General features: G+C 37.2%; 1 protein-coding gene across 4 annotated transcripts in view; it reads right to left on the bottom strand.

Annotated features, from left to right (window-relative positions):
- The window catches only part of PKIB (cAMP-dependent protein kinase inhibitor beta), a 155363-nt gene that overhangs the window by 1644 nt on the left and 136027 nt on the right, over positions 1 to 17692 (bottom strand). For all 4 annotated transcript variants that reach the window (XM_040474526.1, XM_040474528.1, XM_040474527.1 and 1 more), the window contains one exon: positions 3711 to 3887. In XM_040474526.1, coding sequence (XP_040330460.1) covers positions 3711 to 3887 — 177 coding nt within the window. The remainder of the gene's footprint in view (positions 1 to 3710; positions 3888 to 17692) is intronic.

Genomic DNA, 17692 nt, shown 5'->3' with positions numbered 1-17692 from the left:
GACTTTCCCTTGCTCCTGACTCCTCATTTCCTCACATCACCACCAACTTTGAACTAACAAAGGCCTTCTTTTAACTGAAAATTTTCCACATACTATCTTGTCTTTTATCCTTTAAAACATATCTCTTGAGGTCTCCATTTTAAATGAAAGCTATTAAGTCTCTTCTGCCTCCCTAATACTCTTGCCAAAATCATCACTGGCATCTTTGAAGTTCAATATGATGGATTCTATTCAGTTCTTCAATTTTTATTCAGGAAATATATTATTAAACATGTATAATATACCAAGCAGTGAAAAAAATATTCCAGCTCTCAGGAGACTTCTAGTGAGGGATATGGGGAATAAACAAAATAAGTAAAACGTATGGTATGTGAGGAGTCCTAAGTGCTATGGAGGAGAATAGTCCTAACTGTTATGGAGGAGAAGTGCTATGGAGGAGAATAGGAGTTTTCAAGAAGTCTTGGGGCATGGAGGTTGTGATTTTAGCTAGGGTTAGCTGGGGAGAAGGGCCATGCAAGTAAAGACCTGAAAAGGTAAGGGGTGAGCTATGCCAATGGCAGGGAGAGAGCATTCTAAGCAGAGAGAAAGTTAGAGTCAAAGCTATCAATGTACAGGAAGGAACTGCAGGCAGGATAATACAGAGAAAAAAGAACAGAAGATGGGGTCAGAGGGATACCAAGAGACCAGATCTTTTGGGTGAAAAATGGCAGCTAGCTGAACAAATCTGAAAGTAGAACTGACAATTATTGCTGATAGATTAGATACACAGTTGAGAGAAAGAGGGGAGACAAGGATGATTCCAAGATTTTGACTCTGGCAACTGGAAGTGTGAAACTGCCATTCACCAAGACAGGGAAGAGGCAGGAAGAACAGGTATTAGGGAGAATATCTGGACTCCGCTTTATTATCCATTAAGTTTGAGATCCCTCTTAGATAGCCAAAGCAGGGGTCAAATAGGCAGATGGATTTATGAGTGTGAAGTCAGTGGAGCTTCTAACTGGAGAAAACAAATCCATGAGCTATCAGGAAAATGATATTGTCCCAGTGAAATCGGACAGTATCTCAAGAGGAGGGAATGTTGATAGAGACAATGTAAAAAACAAAACCAAAAACAAACAAGCAAACAAGAAACCACTGAGTTCTGGTACCATGTAATTCATTAAGAGATCAGAGAGAGAAAGAAACAATAGCAGGAGAGGAACAGCCAGTGAAGCAGGAAGAAAACCAGGAGAACGGAATGTCCAAGAAGCCAAGAGAAGAAAAGTCTTAAGGGGAAGAAAGGGACGGTGCATCATGACAAAACTTCCAAGAGATCATGTAGGATGGAAACTAAGAATGGACTGCTGATTTCATCAGACACAATGCTACTTGTAATCTTGAAACAGAGGGGTGGTATGGTGAGGATCAGAGGAACAAAGAGGATTTGGAGGCATGTCCATTCTAAGGGCTTTTTACTGGCTGCTCCTTCTGCAAAGACAGCTCTTACCTCTGATCTTTGGTGCCTGCTGCTTCCTTCAGTTGTGATTCAAAACACATCATTGTCATTCAGATTTCAGTGAGGGCTGTCCTAATTTCTCAATCTAAAACCACAGTAACTCTACCACAACATCCTATTTAATTCTCTGATAGAACGGATACTGTTGACATATATTTATTTGTTTATAACCTAACTCTCCCATTGTAGATATCATCCAGGACAGCAAGACTTTATGTCTGTCTTATTCACCCATATGCTGCTAGTTTTTAGAATGGTGCTTAGCACTTAGTGGGCACTAAATTGAACAATGGATCAAATGAACAGTGATAGAGGGAGTTAAGGAAAGGCCCTTTGTGACATTTACAGCTGCCGCCCTCTGTCCCTACTTGCTCATATGTTATCAGGCATCATTGTCCTCCCTATCACAGTTATTAATTTATAAGAGATAGATTAAGACAAAGTGTGAACTGGGCAAATTTCAGACAGGTTACTTTCATGCAGGATGCAAGACATTTGTGAGCCTAGAATTTTTCCCACCTAAAAATATTTATCAACAACAACAACAACAAATATCAAAGAGGATAGATCTGAGGGAAACCACTTAACCACCTAATAATCCACCTAATAACCCCCTTTCCTTACCTTCTAAGGGAATGTGACCTTACTTAGAACAATCCTTATTTTCTTTTGCTAATAACTTCCTTGTCTCACCTTCCTTCTTATAAAAACCTTCCATTGTGTACAACTCCTCAGAGCTCCCCTCTACTTGCTGGATAGGATGCTGTCTGATTCATGAATCAGTTAATAAAGTCATTAGATCTTCAAATTTACTTAGCTGAAATTTTTGCTCTTTAACAGTATAAAAATAGTAACTATATTGTTTCTGATAATGGTCTCTCTAGCGACGGAAGTAAAATGGTGAAAACTACTCACTCTCCTACAAAGAGTTAACCAGGTAACATCAGTAAGCATTAAGGTTTTGTGTGTATGCAGTTAGGGTACGTAAACTCTAATTAGGCCCATTATACTAATAAGCAACTTAGCTTCTCTCCCTCTCTAGTTGAGGATGGCCCTTCAACAGCAACATCATGTTCTAATAACCATATTCCATTTTCAAACTTAAAAGGCCGAAATGATTACACACATTTTTATTTATTTTCTTTCTTTCCAATTTCCCATCTTATAATAGTTTGTGTGTGTGTATATATACTTTTTTTACTATTACTTGTAGTATCTCATAAGAGAAATGCAATGACCTCTGGGAAAAGATGAGGTGTCCCTGGCCAAACCAAGATTTACTTATTTCATAAGGATCAAACCAGGAACATTTGTAATTTACCAGGTAGCAAATAATGTCCTGAAGCAAAGGACCAAGAGCCCTCTTCTGGGACTTGCATGAATAGTGTAGATATGCACAAACTTCTAGCTTTCTCTTGCCTCATTGCCAGCAAGCATAAATTTCTGTACACATACTAAAGTCTACCTTGACGTCTAACATGGGGCACAAAGCACAGGTATTTTGGTAACACTTTTTTCTTTAACCTCTACAAATATTTTTAAATAAAAAGACTCCTTTAAAACTTTACTGAGAGTATCATTATATTTATTTCCAGAAGACTAAGCTCTGGAAGCTGTATGAGATGTATGTAAGAATGGGGTGAAAGACCCGAGATTTCCCTTCATTAGTTTGACAGCTCCCTTTTTTCCTTAATTCAACTTTTTCCACTGAAGAACAATCACCTTTTATACAAATACTCACCTTAAAGATTTCATCTTTAACTGATAATAAACTTCTTCTTAGATGTGAGAAACAGAAGGACTTGAGAATACTACAGTGAAATAGAACCTGCCAAAGTGGTTTGCCAATGGATGACAGAAAGAAAACTATTTCATTTCTGAGTATTTCTAGATAAATGTTGTAAGTCTGTTGAGGGGATTATATTTGTTCACCTCTGATTCCCAATTACTAGCACTGTGCATGGCTATACATGTTCAATGAATAAATAAATGTTCAGCTTCCACATACACATCGAGACAAAAAGGTAAAACTGTCCACTTTCAGAAAGCCTAAAAAATGTACTTAGCCTTAAGCAAACACTGAGAGATTTTAGTAGGCACTTGTGAAAAAAGGCACAGAAAAAAAGAGCACTTATGACTAGTTAAAAGAGAGACTGTTCCAGAGGAAAGGACTAAGAAGAGAGTGCTACTGTTTTGAAGAGAATTTGTGTGTTACCTTCCTCCATGGAGAGGGCCTCCAGTCTGAGGGGCAACTCCGAGATTCCACCTGTCCCTGCTGAGCCCTGGATGTCTGGCACCGCATTCCGGCGGCCTGTCCTTGCTGAAGATGCAAAATTGTTGACCACGGGCTCCACATCAGTCATTTTCGATGAATCTGTCCTCATAGCAACATCTACAAATAGAATGTGCACATGAAGAAGAGGATGAGCCTATTTTGAGGTAAATGTTCACAGTGGTGGTTGAAAGGCATGGCTAGATCAAAATCACAACAGGCTTGAGAATCTACTCATTGATCACACCCTGCATCTACGTCTACTGTTATGGTCCTGAAGCTTCCATTTGCACATTAGCACATTCACTGAATAGAGAAGGAAGTTCTCAGTGTGAGCCAGGTTGCTATAAATACACCCTGAGCCGAATAAGCCACTTGGATGCTTTAGGGTGCAGTAATCTCTGGCTTTTGTTCTGTTTTTCTGTGGATGGATCAGCCAAACTAGGGCTTGGAAGGAAATGAAAACTGACTTGCTTGGCCACTCCTATAGAGACCCTGCCTGCCAGTTTTTGTTTGTGGTGCTTGTTCAGGCTGAAACTAAATTACTATAATTTGTATGGATCAAACAAAACACACTATGCTCCTACTCTTTAGATATGAGAAGTTCCACTTTATCTCAAAGGCATTTTTCCCCTAGTGACAGCTGTGTATTTCTGCCTGTTCTAGTCAAAGACCTAATTTTCAACAGCCTCATGTTCATGTTTAGGAGAGTAGAACCTGTATTACCTTTCTTGCATTTAAGTGGAAATGGTAATTACTCATGCTTCCCTAAGCATCCTTTATCTTTCTAATAATTGTACCTATGAAAGAATTCTTAGGAAATCATTTACTGTACAGGGAGGGAAGGAGGTAGCAGATTCTGTTTATTCTAAAACTAACCCTCTTTCATATGATGTTTTCTAATGAATCTTTCCTAAGAAGTCAACACTGAATAGTATCTCAAAAGCAACAGAAACAGCAGCAAGCATTTATTGAGAACCTATTAAGTACTAGGCTCTCAGTTGGGCACTGAGAACACAAAGGAATAACATACTTTCTTGTTTTTAGGGGACTTGCACTCTCAAAGGGACTTTGCACCCTCTTTCTCCTCTTTGATGCATTGGTATACATGCATACCACAGAATGTGCTGAGTATCAACCAAGGGATGGAGATAATCATCCTTTGAATCAATTAGACTTCTGTTTAGTATTTGCCAACTGTCTGGCATTGACAGACAACATAGATTAATATAAAAAGCACTGAACTATTAGTCAAAAAGAACTTCACTCCATTATAGGCTTGCAGGTGATATTGGCTAATTCATTTAATTTCAGAGTCATGGTTCCTCCTCTGCATAATGGATATAAAAAAAAAATTAGCCTAACTGATACACAGGATTTTTGTTAAGAACTAATGAGATAAAGGATATAGAAACTCTTGATAATTCTAAAATTACGTCTGGTTATTGGCACCATTGTTCACATCTCACAAAGTTTTATTCACTCCACTGCCCTTCTATGTATCCTTTTAATCCTACAAAGAAACATCTTCCTACTGGAAGTCCTCTTGAACTTCCTAAGAGGGAAACCAGAATGTATGCAATACAACATAAACATTTTCATATCTATTGTCTCATTTTAAGTCTCCCAATAATCCTTTGACATAGTAAGGAATAACCCTCACTCACTACGTGGATGTGAAAACCGTGGATGTGATTTATTTAAAGTCACAAAGCTGCTCATGTAGCACCCAAGAATGCAAATCCAGTTTCAGTTCACTCTGAAGGCAAGATGACATGGATCGCCACAAAATTATCTTTCCAAATCTCTGTGACATGCAGACAGTCATACAATAGCTACTTTTGATTCTGCCCTTGATTACTTTTTAAATAGAGAAAATATCATATATATAAATACACATATATATACATACACACATACTTACATATGTGTGTGTGAGAGAGAGAGAGAGAGGAAGGGAGGGAGGGAGGGAGAGGGACAGATTCCTCATCTTTTCATAGGTGTTCCTTTCTGGCTTTGAATGGTTATCTTGTGAGACCCCCACGCCCCACCCCTCCATATTACATGAATGTCAATTACAGATCTCTTCTCTAGAGCTTGTGAGAAGTGTCTCACACCAAGTTTGGAAAAAGACCCCATTTGCCAGCTTCCACTCTGTCTTCAGCCAATTAACAGCACATCGAAAGCCATGGCCACGATCAATGGTGTATTTCTGTGGAGCATCGTCCTGTGTCACACAAACAAGTTAGCTATGCTAAGTTTGGAGGAGCAGCTCTGAACACCTTGATCATTACTGGCCTGATAGTCCAAAATCTTAAAGATAACAACACATATAAAAATATTAAGATATGCTATTTAAAATACTTAAATATGATATATTTTATGTTAAATGAAGTGAGTGAACTTCTTTAGTAAGACAGTCTATGTTAAAGACCTATTGAATTAGAATTTGTATATTGAAAAAGAATTTCTAAAAGATGAACTTCCATCAAATGAAGAAATTCTAGGCTCTGGGTTTATTTCAAGGTTTCCTTGCTTTTGGCTGCTATTTTGCTTTTGCCTTTATATTATTATTTCAGACACAGGCTTTCTAAATTAGTCCTTTTTTGTCGGTTAGTGTTAGAAAACAAGATCAAAAAACTATCTAAAAGTCTGTCAAGATTTTACTCATTAACTACCATTTTAAGGTAAAAATCAGAACTGGATGTGTAGGAAAGCCAGACAACAATAGGCTGCTTTACCCCGGAGCTTTACTTGGTCATTTCCCAGCTCTCCCTCTTCCTACTACCATCTTCCTTTCAGAGCCGGCCACCGACGCTGATGCTGAGTGACCAGGATGTCATGCTCCAGCACAAAACAAACAGTTCACCCAGCCTGGACCCACAGGACTGCAGGGAGACGTAGCTTTCTACAGTGAAGAGTCATCTCATCTTCCTGACAGAAGGTGTCGGTGACTTAGACACTGCTGGCTGGAAGGAACATTTGAATCCACAGTGTGATTCTCAACTGGGCTCTTTTAATTCTCTAGCAAAGACATTGCCTGCAGCATTGGAAATAACCTGAAAGTCCCTAAGGGAAGAATGGCTGAATAAACTATGTATATAATATTATGGAACATTATACAGTGATTAGAAAGAATGTGCTAAATCCAGTTAGATCCACCTATGGAGATGCATCCATGACACTGTAAAATAGAGCAAAATTCAAAAGTAATATTTACAGTGTGTGGGGGAAAAGTAATGAATATAATATGATCTCAATTTCATAAAAAGAATAAAAAATGCTAGTGGGGAGTGTAAGAGAGAACAAGGAGAATATTAATCATTTTTTGGTACTTCCTTACATATATAAACTTGTACAATGAGCATAGATTATTGTTGTGATTTAAAATAAATGAAATACATTCACCTGGAAAAATTATAAATATACAGATATTCTAGCACAGAAAGGTGCTAAAAGTGATATTTTGATAATTTAACCAAAAATAGTGTATCTTGAAGTGTAAGCCTCTTCCTGTACCAAACAGCCACCTTACCTGTCTGTTGTTATTGTCCTCTGCAACATTGATTACATATGCCTGATTTTTCTTTTAGAGGGATGATTATATATATAGTAAAATATTTCAAAATGGAGCAAGCAAGCAAGCTTGGCTAAAAAAGTTTCCTTTAAAGTAGGGCCAGGATGGGGTGCTGGGTGGCTCAGTCACTTGACCATCCAACTCTTGATTTTGGCTCAGTTCATGATCTCATGATTAGTGAGTTTGAGCCCCAAGTCAGGCTCCATGTGGAGCCTGCTTGGGATCCTCTCTCTCTTTCCTTCTCTCTCTGCCCCTCCTCCACTTGCATCATCTTTCTCTCTCTCCCTCTCTCTCAAATAAATTTAAAAAAAAATTTTTTTTTAAATATAGCCAGTAAGCCATAAGGGAGGAGGAATTTATGCACATCCTCAGCAGAGAAACTATGAACTTTTTGAACTTTTAAGCTATCCACAAGCCCTCAGCCTAGACTGAACTTCCCCCCTCACCGTGACAATTGGATCTTCTGTGGTCTTCACTTCTAAATTTTTTTTTTCAACGTTTATTTATTTTTTTTGGGACAGAGAGAGACAGAGCATGAACGGGCAAGGGGCAGAGAGAGAGGGAGACACAGAATCGGAAACAGGTTCCAGGCTCTGAGCCATCAGCCCAGAGCCCGACGTGGGGCTCGAACTCACGGACCGTGAGATCGTGACCTGGTTGAAGTCGGACCCTTAACCGACTGCGCCACCCAGGCGCCCCAAGTGGTCTTCACTTCTAAAGGAGACAGTTGGGTTTAACAAGCTTCAACCATGCATTTGCATACACAACCAATCCCAGTTAACCTAATTTCAATTCCTGTTTTGCAGAGGATCTAAATGAAAACTACATTCCTAACCTTCCACCTTTATATAACCTTGCCCCACTCTTTGTCTTCCTTGGAACACAGTTTGGGTTTCTATCTCAATCTGTGGCTCCCAAACTGCAATTCTAACTGCCCACATAAATGTCTTTTAATTTTCAGTTAATGCTTTCTTTGTCAACATTATATATAAAGTAGAGACAACTGGTCTCTTCAAATGCTTTGTGATGTTTAAAAAATATATAACCTATAGAAAGATGAGGAAACACTGCTAATAAACACGGAAGAGAGATTAACTTCCAAGTTCTTTTAAATTTCTGGGCTTATGCTTTGCATTCTGTGTGTGTCTCTCTCTCTTTGCCCCTCCCCCACTCGTGCTTTGTCTCTCTGAAAAATAAACATTAAAAATAATTTTTAAAAAATTTCCAGGCTTAAAAAGCTAATTACGTGTATGTTTGCTAACTAAGGCAACAACTCTTCCTCTTTTTCTTCTACAGAATTAGTAGAGGAATCTGGAAGAGTGCTGCTTTGTCAGCTGTGAGTGCTCACAGAGCTGAACCCATTTGGACATTTGAAGATTTCCCAGAAGTCATTGCATGCCCCCAGCATGCATCTCTGTTGAAAATACACAATTTTCAGGATGCCTGACCAAAAGACCATTAAACAGTCATAGATACACACACATGCAACATCTCTGCAGTCTCCACAATATTGAAAATTCAACACCAGCACAACTGAAGAAAACAAAGATGTCCAAGTTAAATGAAGCATATACAAAATTTTGATGTATATACAAAATCACTAGCCAGCTCCCAATGGGCTTAGAAGAGCCTGCTAAAAACAGAATGTATGTTACAAGCGTAATAATAAACAAAAGTTTGGAACACCTGGGTGGCTCAGTCAATTAAGTGTCTGACTCTTGGTTTTGGCTTAAGTCATGATCTCACAGTTCATGGGTGTGAGCCCCATGTTGGGCTCTGCTCTGATAGTGCAGAGCCTGCTTGGGATTCTCTCTCTCCTTCTCTCCCCTCCTCTGCTTTCTCTCTGTCCCTTTCTCTAAAAATAAATAAATGTAAAAACACTTTTTTTTTTTAAGTTTCTATAAACAGGAGCACCTGGGTAGTTCAGTCGGTTGAGCATCTGACTTCAGCTCAGGTCATGATCTCACAGTTCATGAGTTCGAACCCTGCATCGGGCTTGCTGCTGTCAGTACGGAGCCTGCTTCTGATCCTCTGTCCCCCTCTCCTTCTGTCCCTCCCTCACTTGTGCTCTCTCTCCCGCTCTCTCTCAAAAATAAATAAATAAACATTTAAAGAAAAGAAAACAGGGGCGCCTGGGTGGCGCAGTCGGTTGGGCGTCCGACTTCGGCCAGGTCACGATCTCGCGGTCCGTGAGTTCGAGCCCCGTGTCAGGCTCTGGGCTGATGGCTCGGAGCCTGGGGCCTGTTTCCGATTCTGTGTCTCCCTCTCTCTCTGCCCCTCCCCCGTTCATGCTCTGTCTCTCTCTGTCGCAAGAAAATGGATAAACGTTGAAAAAAAAAAAAAAAAGAAAAGAAAACAAAAGTTTTTGCAACTTCTTTCTCTCCCAACTGAGATGATCTACCCTCTTAGCTCACACTCATTCTTTTCCTTAAGCTTCCTTACTTGAAGCCAAGACTGCAAGGTCATTACCTTTTTTCTAATCTCTGGATCCATATCACTCACTTCATCTCCCATAGTGAAACTACTACTCATTCTGCATGTAAGACTTGAAATAAACTTCTCACACACTAAATGAGTTCTCTGGGAGAAATGAGTTCTCTGGGAGTATGAGTCAGGGTATCTCAAAAAACACTTAAAGTAACAAGGAAGAACATGTATTTTGGAAAGTCACTGTTTTTCCTGGTCAAAAGAGAGGATGAAATAAAGAGAGACATACACTGTTCTCAGTTGATTAGCAAATTCCTCATCTGGCTCTCTCCAGCTTTCAGTATCTTAATACCTTATGCTAGGTTTCTTCAGTTCTCTGCCTACAGCTATTATTTTGCAAGATTTTATTTTGGAACATAAACACTTCTTCCAAATGAGGTGAGAGAACTGTAACAATTGCATCTCAATGTGGACCAACAAAAACCACTTCCACTAAATTATTAAGTGTCTGGCTCTGTGCTAGGCCCCCACACAACAAAGAGGAACCCCCAGAATGGTGAGGTCAAACATATTCTGATCTTTTCAGTACCTTTCTTGACCTCAAATCCTACTCTTTGGAAATAAAGCAAAACTATACACCTCGAAAAATGGGAATCCTAGCACATCTATTTATCTAAGTATCAAGACAATTTTAGGGTAAATAGAGCTTACATGAAATGTATACCTGTATAAAAATTATGTTTTTAACTTAGAGATTTTTCTTTTTTGTTTTTTTAATTTCTCCATTTTTGGAGTTTCTGTGCCTCAAGTCTAAGCCAGAGGAAATTCTACCTCTTGTCTATTGACACATATTGTTTCTCATGCTTAGATTCTTGCCTGATAATGATATAAACAGACCCTTCAACATATATTGGTAGATGCATGAAAGCTATTTTTACCATGCATAATTTTTGACAACTTAGACCTATAAAATTCTAAATATAAAGCCATATTGATTTTTCTATAATGTCCTAGGTAAAGTAATGAACAAATCTGAATACCTGTCTGGCACAATTACATCGTTAAACTAAGATAGGGTCATTTAGGACAATAATATGGACTGATGTGGATAAAGAAAAAAAAAATAACTGCAATAACCACGCAACACCCTTGAGTGCAAGGGTCACATTTAACTGGTCATTCTACTCTAGAAAAAACTTACCCCAAACACACCCTCCATTAAAGACTCTATGGAGTTAGTTTGCCATCGGCCTACTCCTACCCTTGCAGCTTCCCCAAAGGACCTGTAAACTTAAGTGATGCGGACCCAGACACTGAAGTGATGCATTAACATCATTAACATTAACAACATTAACATTAACACAGCCAGTTTGTGTCAAAGTCTCTTCAAAGTTCAGACAGTACTGTTCTGTTTCTTTGAAACAGACGTCCCTAATTATTAGTACATTATCTTGGGTTGCGTGTGCATGGGCGCGTGCGTGGGTGGGTGCTTGCGTGCGTGCGTGCGTGTGTGTATGTTATGCCTGATAGGTGGTATCCAGGACACGCAGTGATATTTTCAGTTCTCCTTTAGGTGAATGTAATTCTAAATGGTTATAACCTGTAGCACAGCATCCCTCCTATCTTACATCTTACATAGTTTTGACTTTTTGCTTCTCACCTTTTTATTTCTATCTTTCTGAGAGATTAGAATTGAGAGCACTTAGCTTGAATTACAAGGAACCATTTTCATTTTTTCCCCCACTTTACCTGGAACCCTGCCTGTATTCTTCCATTCTCATTTACTTTTCACATTTTCCCTTCCAACTGAGGGACTCAAATACCAGTGTGTTCTTACTTCATTAAGGTGGAAGAGCCTACTTAAGAAAGTATTTGGATTCTATTCAAAAGTACTTATTTAACACTGACTCTGTTCAAAGCACTGTGCTAGTGGGATTTGCCACAGTAAGGATTTGCCACAGTAAGGACTTCCCCTGCTTCAGCTGGAGACCTGGAGAGGCTCAGTGCCAGGCAGCTCCCCCAAATGCACAGAGGAGGTAGTGGTTAGTTCCAAAAGAGAAGATGGGGTAAGAATGCACCGAGTGGGGTCCCAGAGAAAGGGTGAGAAAATTCTAATGAGAGACTGCTCTCAGATCATCACTTCTCATCTTTGCCTTTTTCCAACTATTTTTGGACACAAAGTCTTCCTAGATTTCCATAAAGGCACAAAGATTCTTCAAGCTGAATTTGCACTACCAAGAAAATGAAATAATTTTGAGGATTATATGGTTTGCTTGCACCAGTCCCATCTCAGAGTGAACACAACCTGTCTGTGCAGGGAGGTTTTAAACGCAAGTCCTAAGAAGTCAGTTCCTTTTTTAATGAGACAGTGGTTTTAAACTGTCAAGTGACTTTTGATGACATCAGTAGGAAGGAGAAAAAGGGAAGTTAATCTGACCAACATGGTCACAGTAGAAATGTCTTCGTATCCTTCTGCCTAGTATGTGGACTGGCACACAGTTGCCTATTAAATTCAATAAATATTTAATTCATAGCTGATACCTATAAATTACGGGCAGGCAAACACAGCCAGTGAAGGTGCTTTTAACTACTAATATTCTTAATAAAGCCTGAAAATTCATTTAATCAAATATTAAAATGAATTATATTACATTAACAATAAAGTAGCTTTGTGGGCAGGATGTAGACTAGTGGTAAATACAATGCCTTGCAGGTGTGGGTAACATCAATTGTCATATGCAGAGCAGGAGTTAATGTAAAAACTCTTATGGAATCACCCTCACCCATGGCATCTAAATAGTTATAGTTTTCAGACATTGGCTCTCTCAGAGGATTCATAAACTGTGAAACGACTGCCCAACCTAAAGTCAGTTACACACAATTAATCAGCTTTCCCTTGTGCAAATATGCAATCCTCTAACACTTTAAAATGTTCTTTTTATTTTGACAGAGAACGAGTGTGAATGAGGGAGGGGCAGAAAGAGAGGGAGAGAGAGAATCCCAAGCAGGTTCCACACTGTCCGTGTAGAGCCAGATGCGGGGCTCAATCCCACAAGCCATAAGATGGCTTAAGACCTGAGCCAAAATCAAGAGTCAGATGCTTAACCGACGCCCCTCTAACACTTTAAATAGACAAGATCCTGTATTTTTAAAGTGTTCAACTAATTCTCTTTTACCATTTTCATTCTCAATAAGGGGGAAAATAAAACCCTTTATCCTCTGGATTTATTTTCTTTGCCTATGATTATTATTGAGAGTGATACATCTATGACAAAAATAGTTCCATAATTATTCTTCCAATGTAGAAGTAATCTAAAGCAATAGCTTAAGAATGGACACTTTAAACTGCATACTTTTATTTCAGAAAACTTTTATAACTTATATACGCTTGTCTTCAAAAGGAAAAATGCAGTGATACAAAAGAATTATTTTTACCAACATACAAAAATTTATATATGTAAATGTGTACCATATCCATCAAAGCCTTACTTTAGGAAGCTACATATGTATTCCACCTCTGAAAATATTTTTATGACTCCATCAGTGTAATCCACTTTATACTCATATTTAATATAGTGGTAGAATAATACTATGTTTAAAATATAACATTATATTTTATAGTGAACTGTTTTTAATTAAAAGCTATCCCAATTGATCACGTATTTCTTTGTACTACCATGACTTCAGGTTGTTGTTTTTTTAATGTTTATTTATGTTTGAATGAGAGAAAGGTAAGAGTGTGAGCAGGGGAGAGGCAGAGAGCGAGGGAGACACAGAATCCGAAGCAGGCTCCAGGCTCTGAACTGTCAGTACAGAGCCTGATGCAGGGCTCGAACTCACAATGAGATCATTACCTGAGCCGAAGTCTGACCCTTAACCAACTGAGCTATCCAGGCACCCCAATTTCAGATTTTTTTCTAATCCTCCTTAAGTAATTTAGATTAGCATATATTTGGAAGAATTCTGTTTCAAGTGAAGATTTGAAAGCAGAGCTTTGAGCAATGTTAGAATTACTGAACTACCTTAGCAAGCCCTTGGGATGACTGCTCTTAAATTAGTCCTTATATTTGTTCAGCAGTCCAAACAGAGCAATGGAAAGTTTGGTCACCTAAATGTGAGCATGTAGTTGAATCCTGCATTGCCATCTAATAAACTTGCGACTTCCCACAAAACATTTAACTTCTCTATTAATTAAGTTTCCACATTTATCAAAAGTAGAATTAAAATTACCTATTTTACTACTTTGGAACCCAACAAATTAATTGATATAAATGTGCTTGGTTAACAACTACACAAATGAAATTTGTTTAGAAATCAGTCACGTTAATTTATAGGCACTATAATAGATTATCATAATAAACACTGATTATCCTGTTAAAGTCTGCTTTTGATTTGGCTCTAGAGACAGCCTCTGACATTGTGAGTTATAAAGACAAGAAAAAAATTAACCCAAAGATATTTCCAGAAACTTGGTGTTTAGGGAAAAAAAGAGCATAAAAAGTTTACAGTCTGGCTTCCAAATCCCCCCATACAAACATCTCAAAGTTGGCTACCTCTCTTAGGTAGCCACCTGTGACAGAAGACTGAATCTTCCTTACACCCTTCATCATGGTTTCTCCCTAAGGGAAAAAGTTTCATATACTTTCAGCAACAAAACACGTTTAAGTGTTTCATTAAAGTTAAAATGGGATTGAAATTGTCACTTTCTTCATGATACCTGAAAAACAATTCTTAATCTGAGTATTAACAGAATGACATAATATGGTGAGGAATTAGAAGGGTCACAAAACACCTGAGAGAACTCTGCTTGCTCAGTAAAGCTCACCACCCCACTTAAAACAATGTCTTCTTCCTGTAGCTCTTGACCTTCCTTCCTTAATCTGTTCTACTGTACCTTAGCACTGAGTAGCTTTGACACATATTATAACTTAGTAGGATTGCACTACTATTTACTGTCTATCTCCCTCTACTAGAATATAAGCTCTACAAAGGCATAAGTTTTTGTAGGCTGTTTCACTGATGTATCCATAGCACTAAGTCATGCCTGGCACTCACTCAGTAGGTACTCCAATAGAGTTTGTTTACTGAATGAAACAATTATCTTTCCACTTCTCTTTTTCAAAATGAATTTTTTTCTTTTTGCATATGAAAATAACACATGCTCATTGTCGGAAAAAAAGTGACAATTCTTCTGGAAGAAGAAAAAACAAATTGCCTTTTATCCCATTATCCAATGACAGCACTATTATAATTCTAGTGCATATCCTTCCAGTATTTTCTCAGTGCTCACATAGACAGATGCACATAAATATCTTATATACCTATGTTTTAAAGCTGGATTGTATTTATTTGATATCATTTTATTATATCTCGTATAAATCATTTTATCTTATCTTTTAAAATATAATTGTTTTCAGGCCAACATAATTCTAAATTTTTAATGAAAGTTGGAAAAAAAAATTCCTAGAAAGCTAACATTTCAGGGCTTATACCAACCATGTAAAATAGGCATAGCCAAAAGCCCAAACACAACGCCAAAAGTAAAGAACATAACTAAGGACTGAAATCATTCACAAACCTTTCCTTTTTTTATATTTTTAATTTTTTTTTTTATTTTTTAATGCTTATTTATTTTTGAGAAAGAGACAGAGAAAGAGAGACAGAGCATGAGTGGGGGAGGTGCAGAGAGAGAGAGAGAGAGAGAGAGGGAGACACAGAATCCGAAGCAGGCTCCAGGCTCTGAGCTGTCAGCACAGAGCCCGAAGCAGGGCTTAGACTCATAAACCACAAGATCATGACCTGAACCCAAGTCAGATGCTTAACCAACTGAGCCACCCAGATACCCCCACAAACCTTTTCTTAACTAAGTTGGATGAAGTTGATTTATAAGCAAGATGCTTTTTTAAACTCACATAACTTTAAAAGTTCCAGTGATGTCTGTTTTTTGTATTGCATCAATGTATAAAAAATTTGGGGGTATGTCTCTTAGTTCCTTTTTGAATAGATTTAATTTTCTTTTTTTTTTCCTAGCTGAGAAAAAAGGAGAAATAATTCAGCCTTTTCAAGCTCTGGTTTGTTTTCTAAGTTCTCTTCAGTACTTTATTTTTCTTTGCAGAAGAAATCATTTTAGTGTTTCATCAAGCACAAAATTCAGTCAAAATCACAGTAGCAAAAAATTTTTAAGTTGTTTTGAGGATTTTTGGGTCATACAGGCAAAAAAATAAAAATTCCCAATCAAATAGAAATAACTTCAGAAAGAAAAGTCATACCGTTGAAATATTTTTGTTCATCAAATTATGTATACTGATGTTTGTCTACAATTAAGTTAATAGACGTAAAATTATTTATATGGATGCATTTAACTTTTATAAAACTCTTTTGTAAAAATAATAAATTCTGTTGCTATTTAATATTATATTAAATATATTATTATATTTATATATTTATATTTATAAACTTATAAATTTATATATTTATATAAATTATATATAAATTTTATATATATAAATTTTTATAAAATATATATTATATTCATATAATTATATATTATATAATTATTATAAAATAATATTAATTCTGTTACTCTTTAATATTATATAAACTCAATAGAAAAGATGAATCTTCATAAAATAATATCTGGAATATATTCAACAGACATAATAAACAATTCAAAACTAGTATATATATTAATTTTCAAAATATATATACAGAAAAACATAAGAGAAATACCCAAAGTTTTAACAGTAGTTTTTTTTTTTCTGAGTGGTGTTATTATACATGATTTCTCTTTTCTTCTTTGAACATTGTTTTCTAAATTTTCTACAATGAAGATTTTCATTATGTGCAAAAAGGCATAAACATGTTGTGAACACACACTGTTTTAAATCACTTGAGTGAGATTCAGTGCATGTGATTCTGTATGATGGGATAGTCATTACTATCTTCATTTTAAAGGTGAGAACACAGAGGGCCATAAAATGAAATGGTCTGGCTAAAGCAACGGAGCTAGCGAGTGGCAAAGGCGAGACAGAACCCATTTCACCTGACACCTCAAACGTTGCTCCTTTGGTTACACCTCACCAAATATTTGTTGAACAGAGACTCGGTCTTCATTAAACCAATTGTTACTAAGCATCTACTATATCCTTCATTCAGTGTGAGATTCCAGAGAAATGGTGTCAAATAAGATGAAACACTGTGATTAACAGAGTGGGGGTGCACACAAAAAAACATAATATGTGGTCTTTACTCTGAAAGATTGTATAACCTAATTGTACAGATGAAATACATGCATATTAAAGAGAATGTAAAAACAGAAGCCAATATATGATATATTCAAATACATAGTATAAATGCAAAATGTTATAGAAATATAAAAGGGAAGAACGCCTGGGTGGCTCAGTTGGTTAAGCATCCAACTCTTGGTTTCAGCTCAGGTTCATGATCTCATGGTTTGTGGGATCAACCCCCTGCGTTGGGCCCTTTGCTGACAGTGTGGAAACTGCTTGGGATTCTCTCCCTCTCCCTCTCTCTTTGCCCCGTGCCCAATCACACTGTCTCTGTCTCTCTCATTATAAACCTAAAAAAAAAAATATATATATATATATATATATATATATATATATATATATATATATATATATAGGAAATGGTTATTGAACTTGGGGGTAATTAAGAAAAACTTCACAGAAGCTGTAGAACACATTGGGCCCTAATATTTGGGAGGGATTCAAACAGATAAAAAAGACATGAAAAGGCTTACCAAGCCAGGGAAATATCTTAAGCTAAATCATGAAGTGAGTGTCAAAGGCAACATCCAATTAAAGGAAAGGAAACATCTGGCTTTCATGGAATGTTAAGCCATATAGAGTTGGAAAAATAAGTTACAGCATAGTCATCACTAGAACCAAAATTGCAAAGA

Source organism: Herpailurus yagouaroundi, unplaced genomic scaffold, assembly GCF_014898765.1.
Source record: "Herpailurus yagouaroundi ecotype Mexico unplaced genomic scaffold, PumYag 139, whole genome shotgun sequence".
In the NCBI taxonomy this organism is placed as follows: domain Eukaryota; kingdom Metazoa; phylum Chordata; class Mammalia; order Carnivora; family Felidae; genus Herpailurus; species Herpailurus yagouaroundi.
Note: the sequence above shows the minus strand (reverse complement) of the source record. Positions and strands in the feature narration are given on the sequence as shown.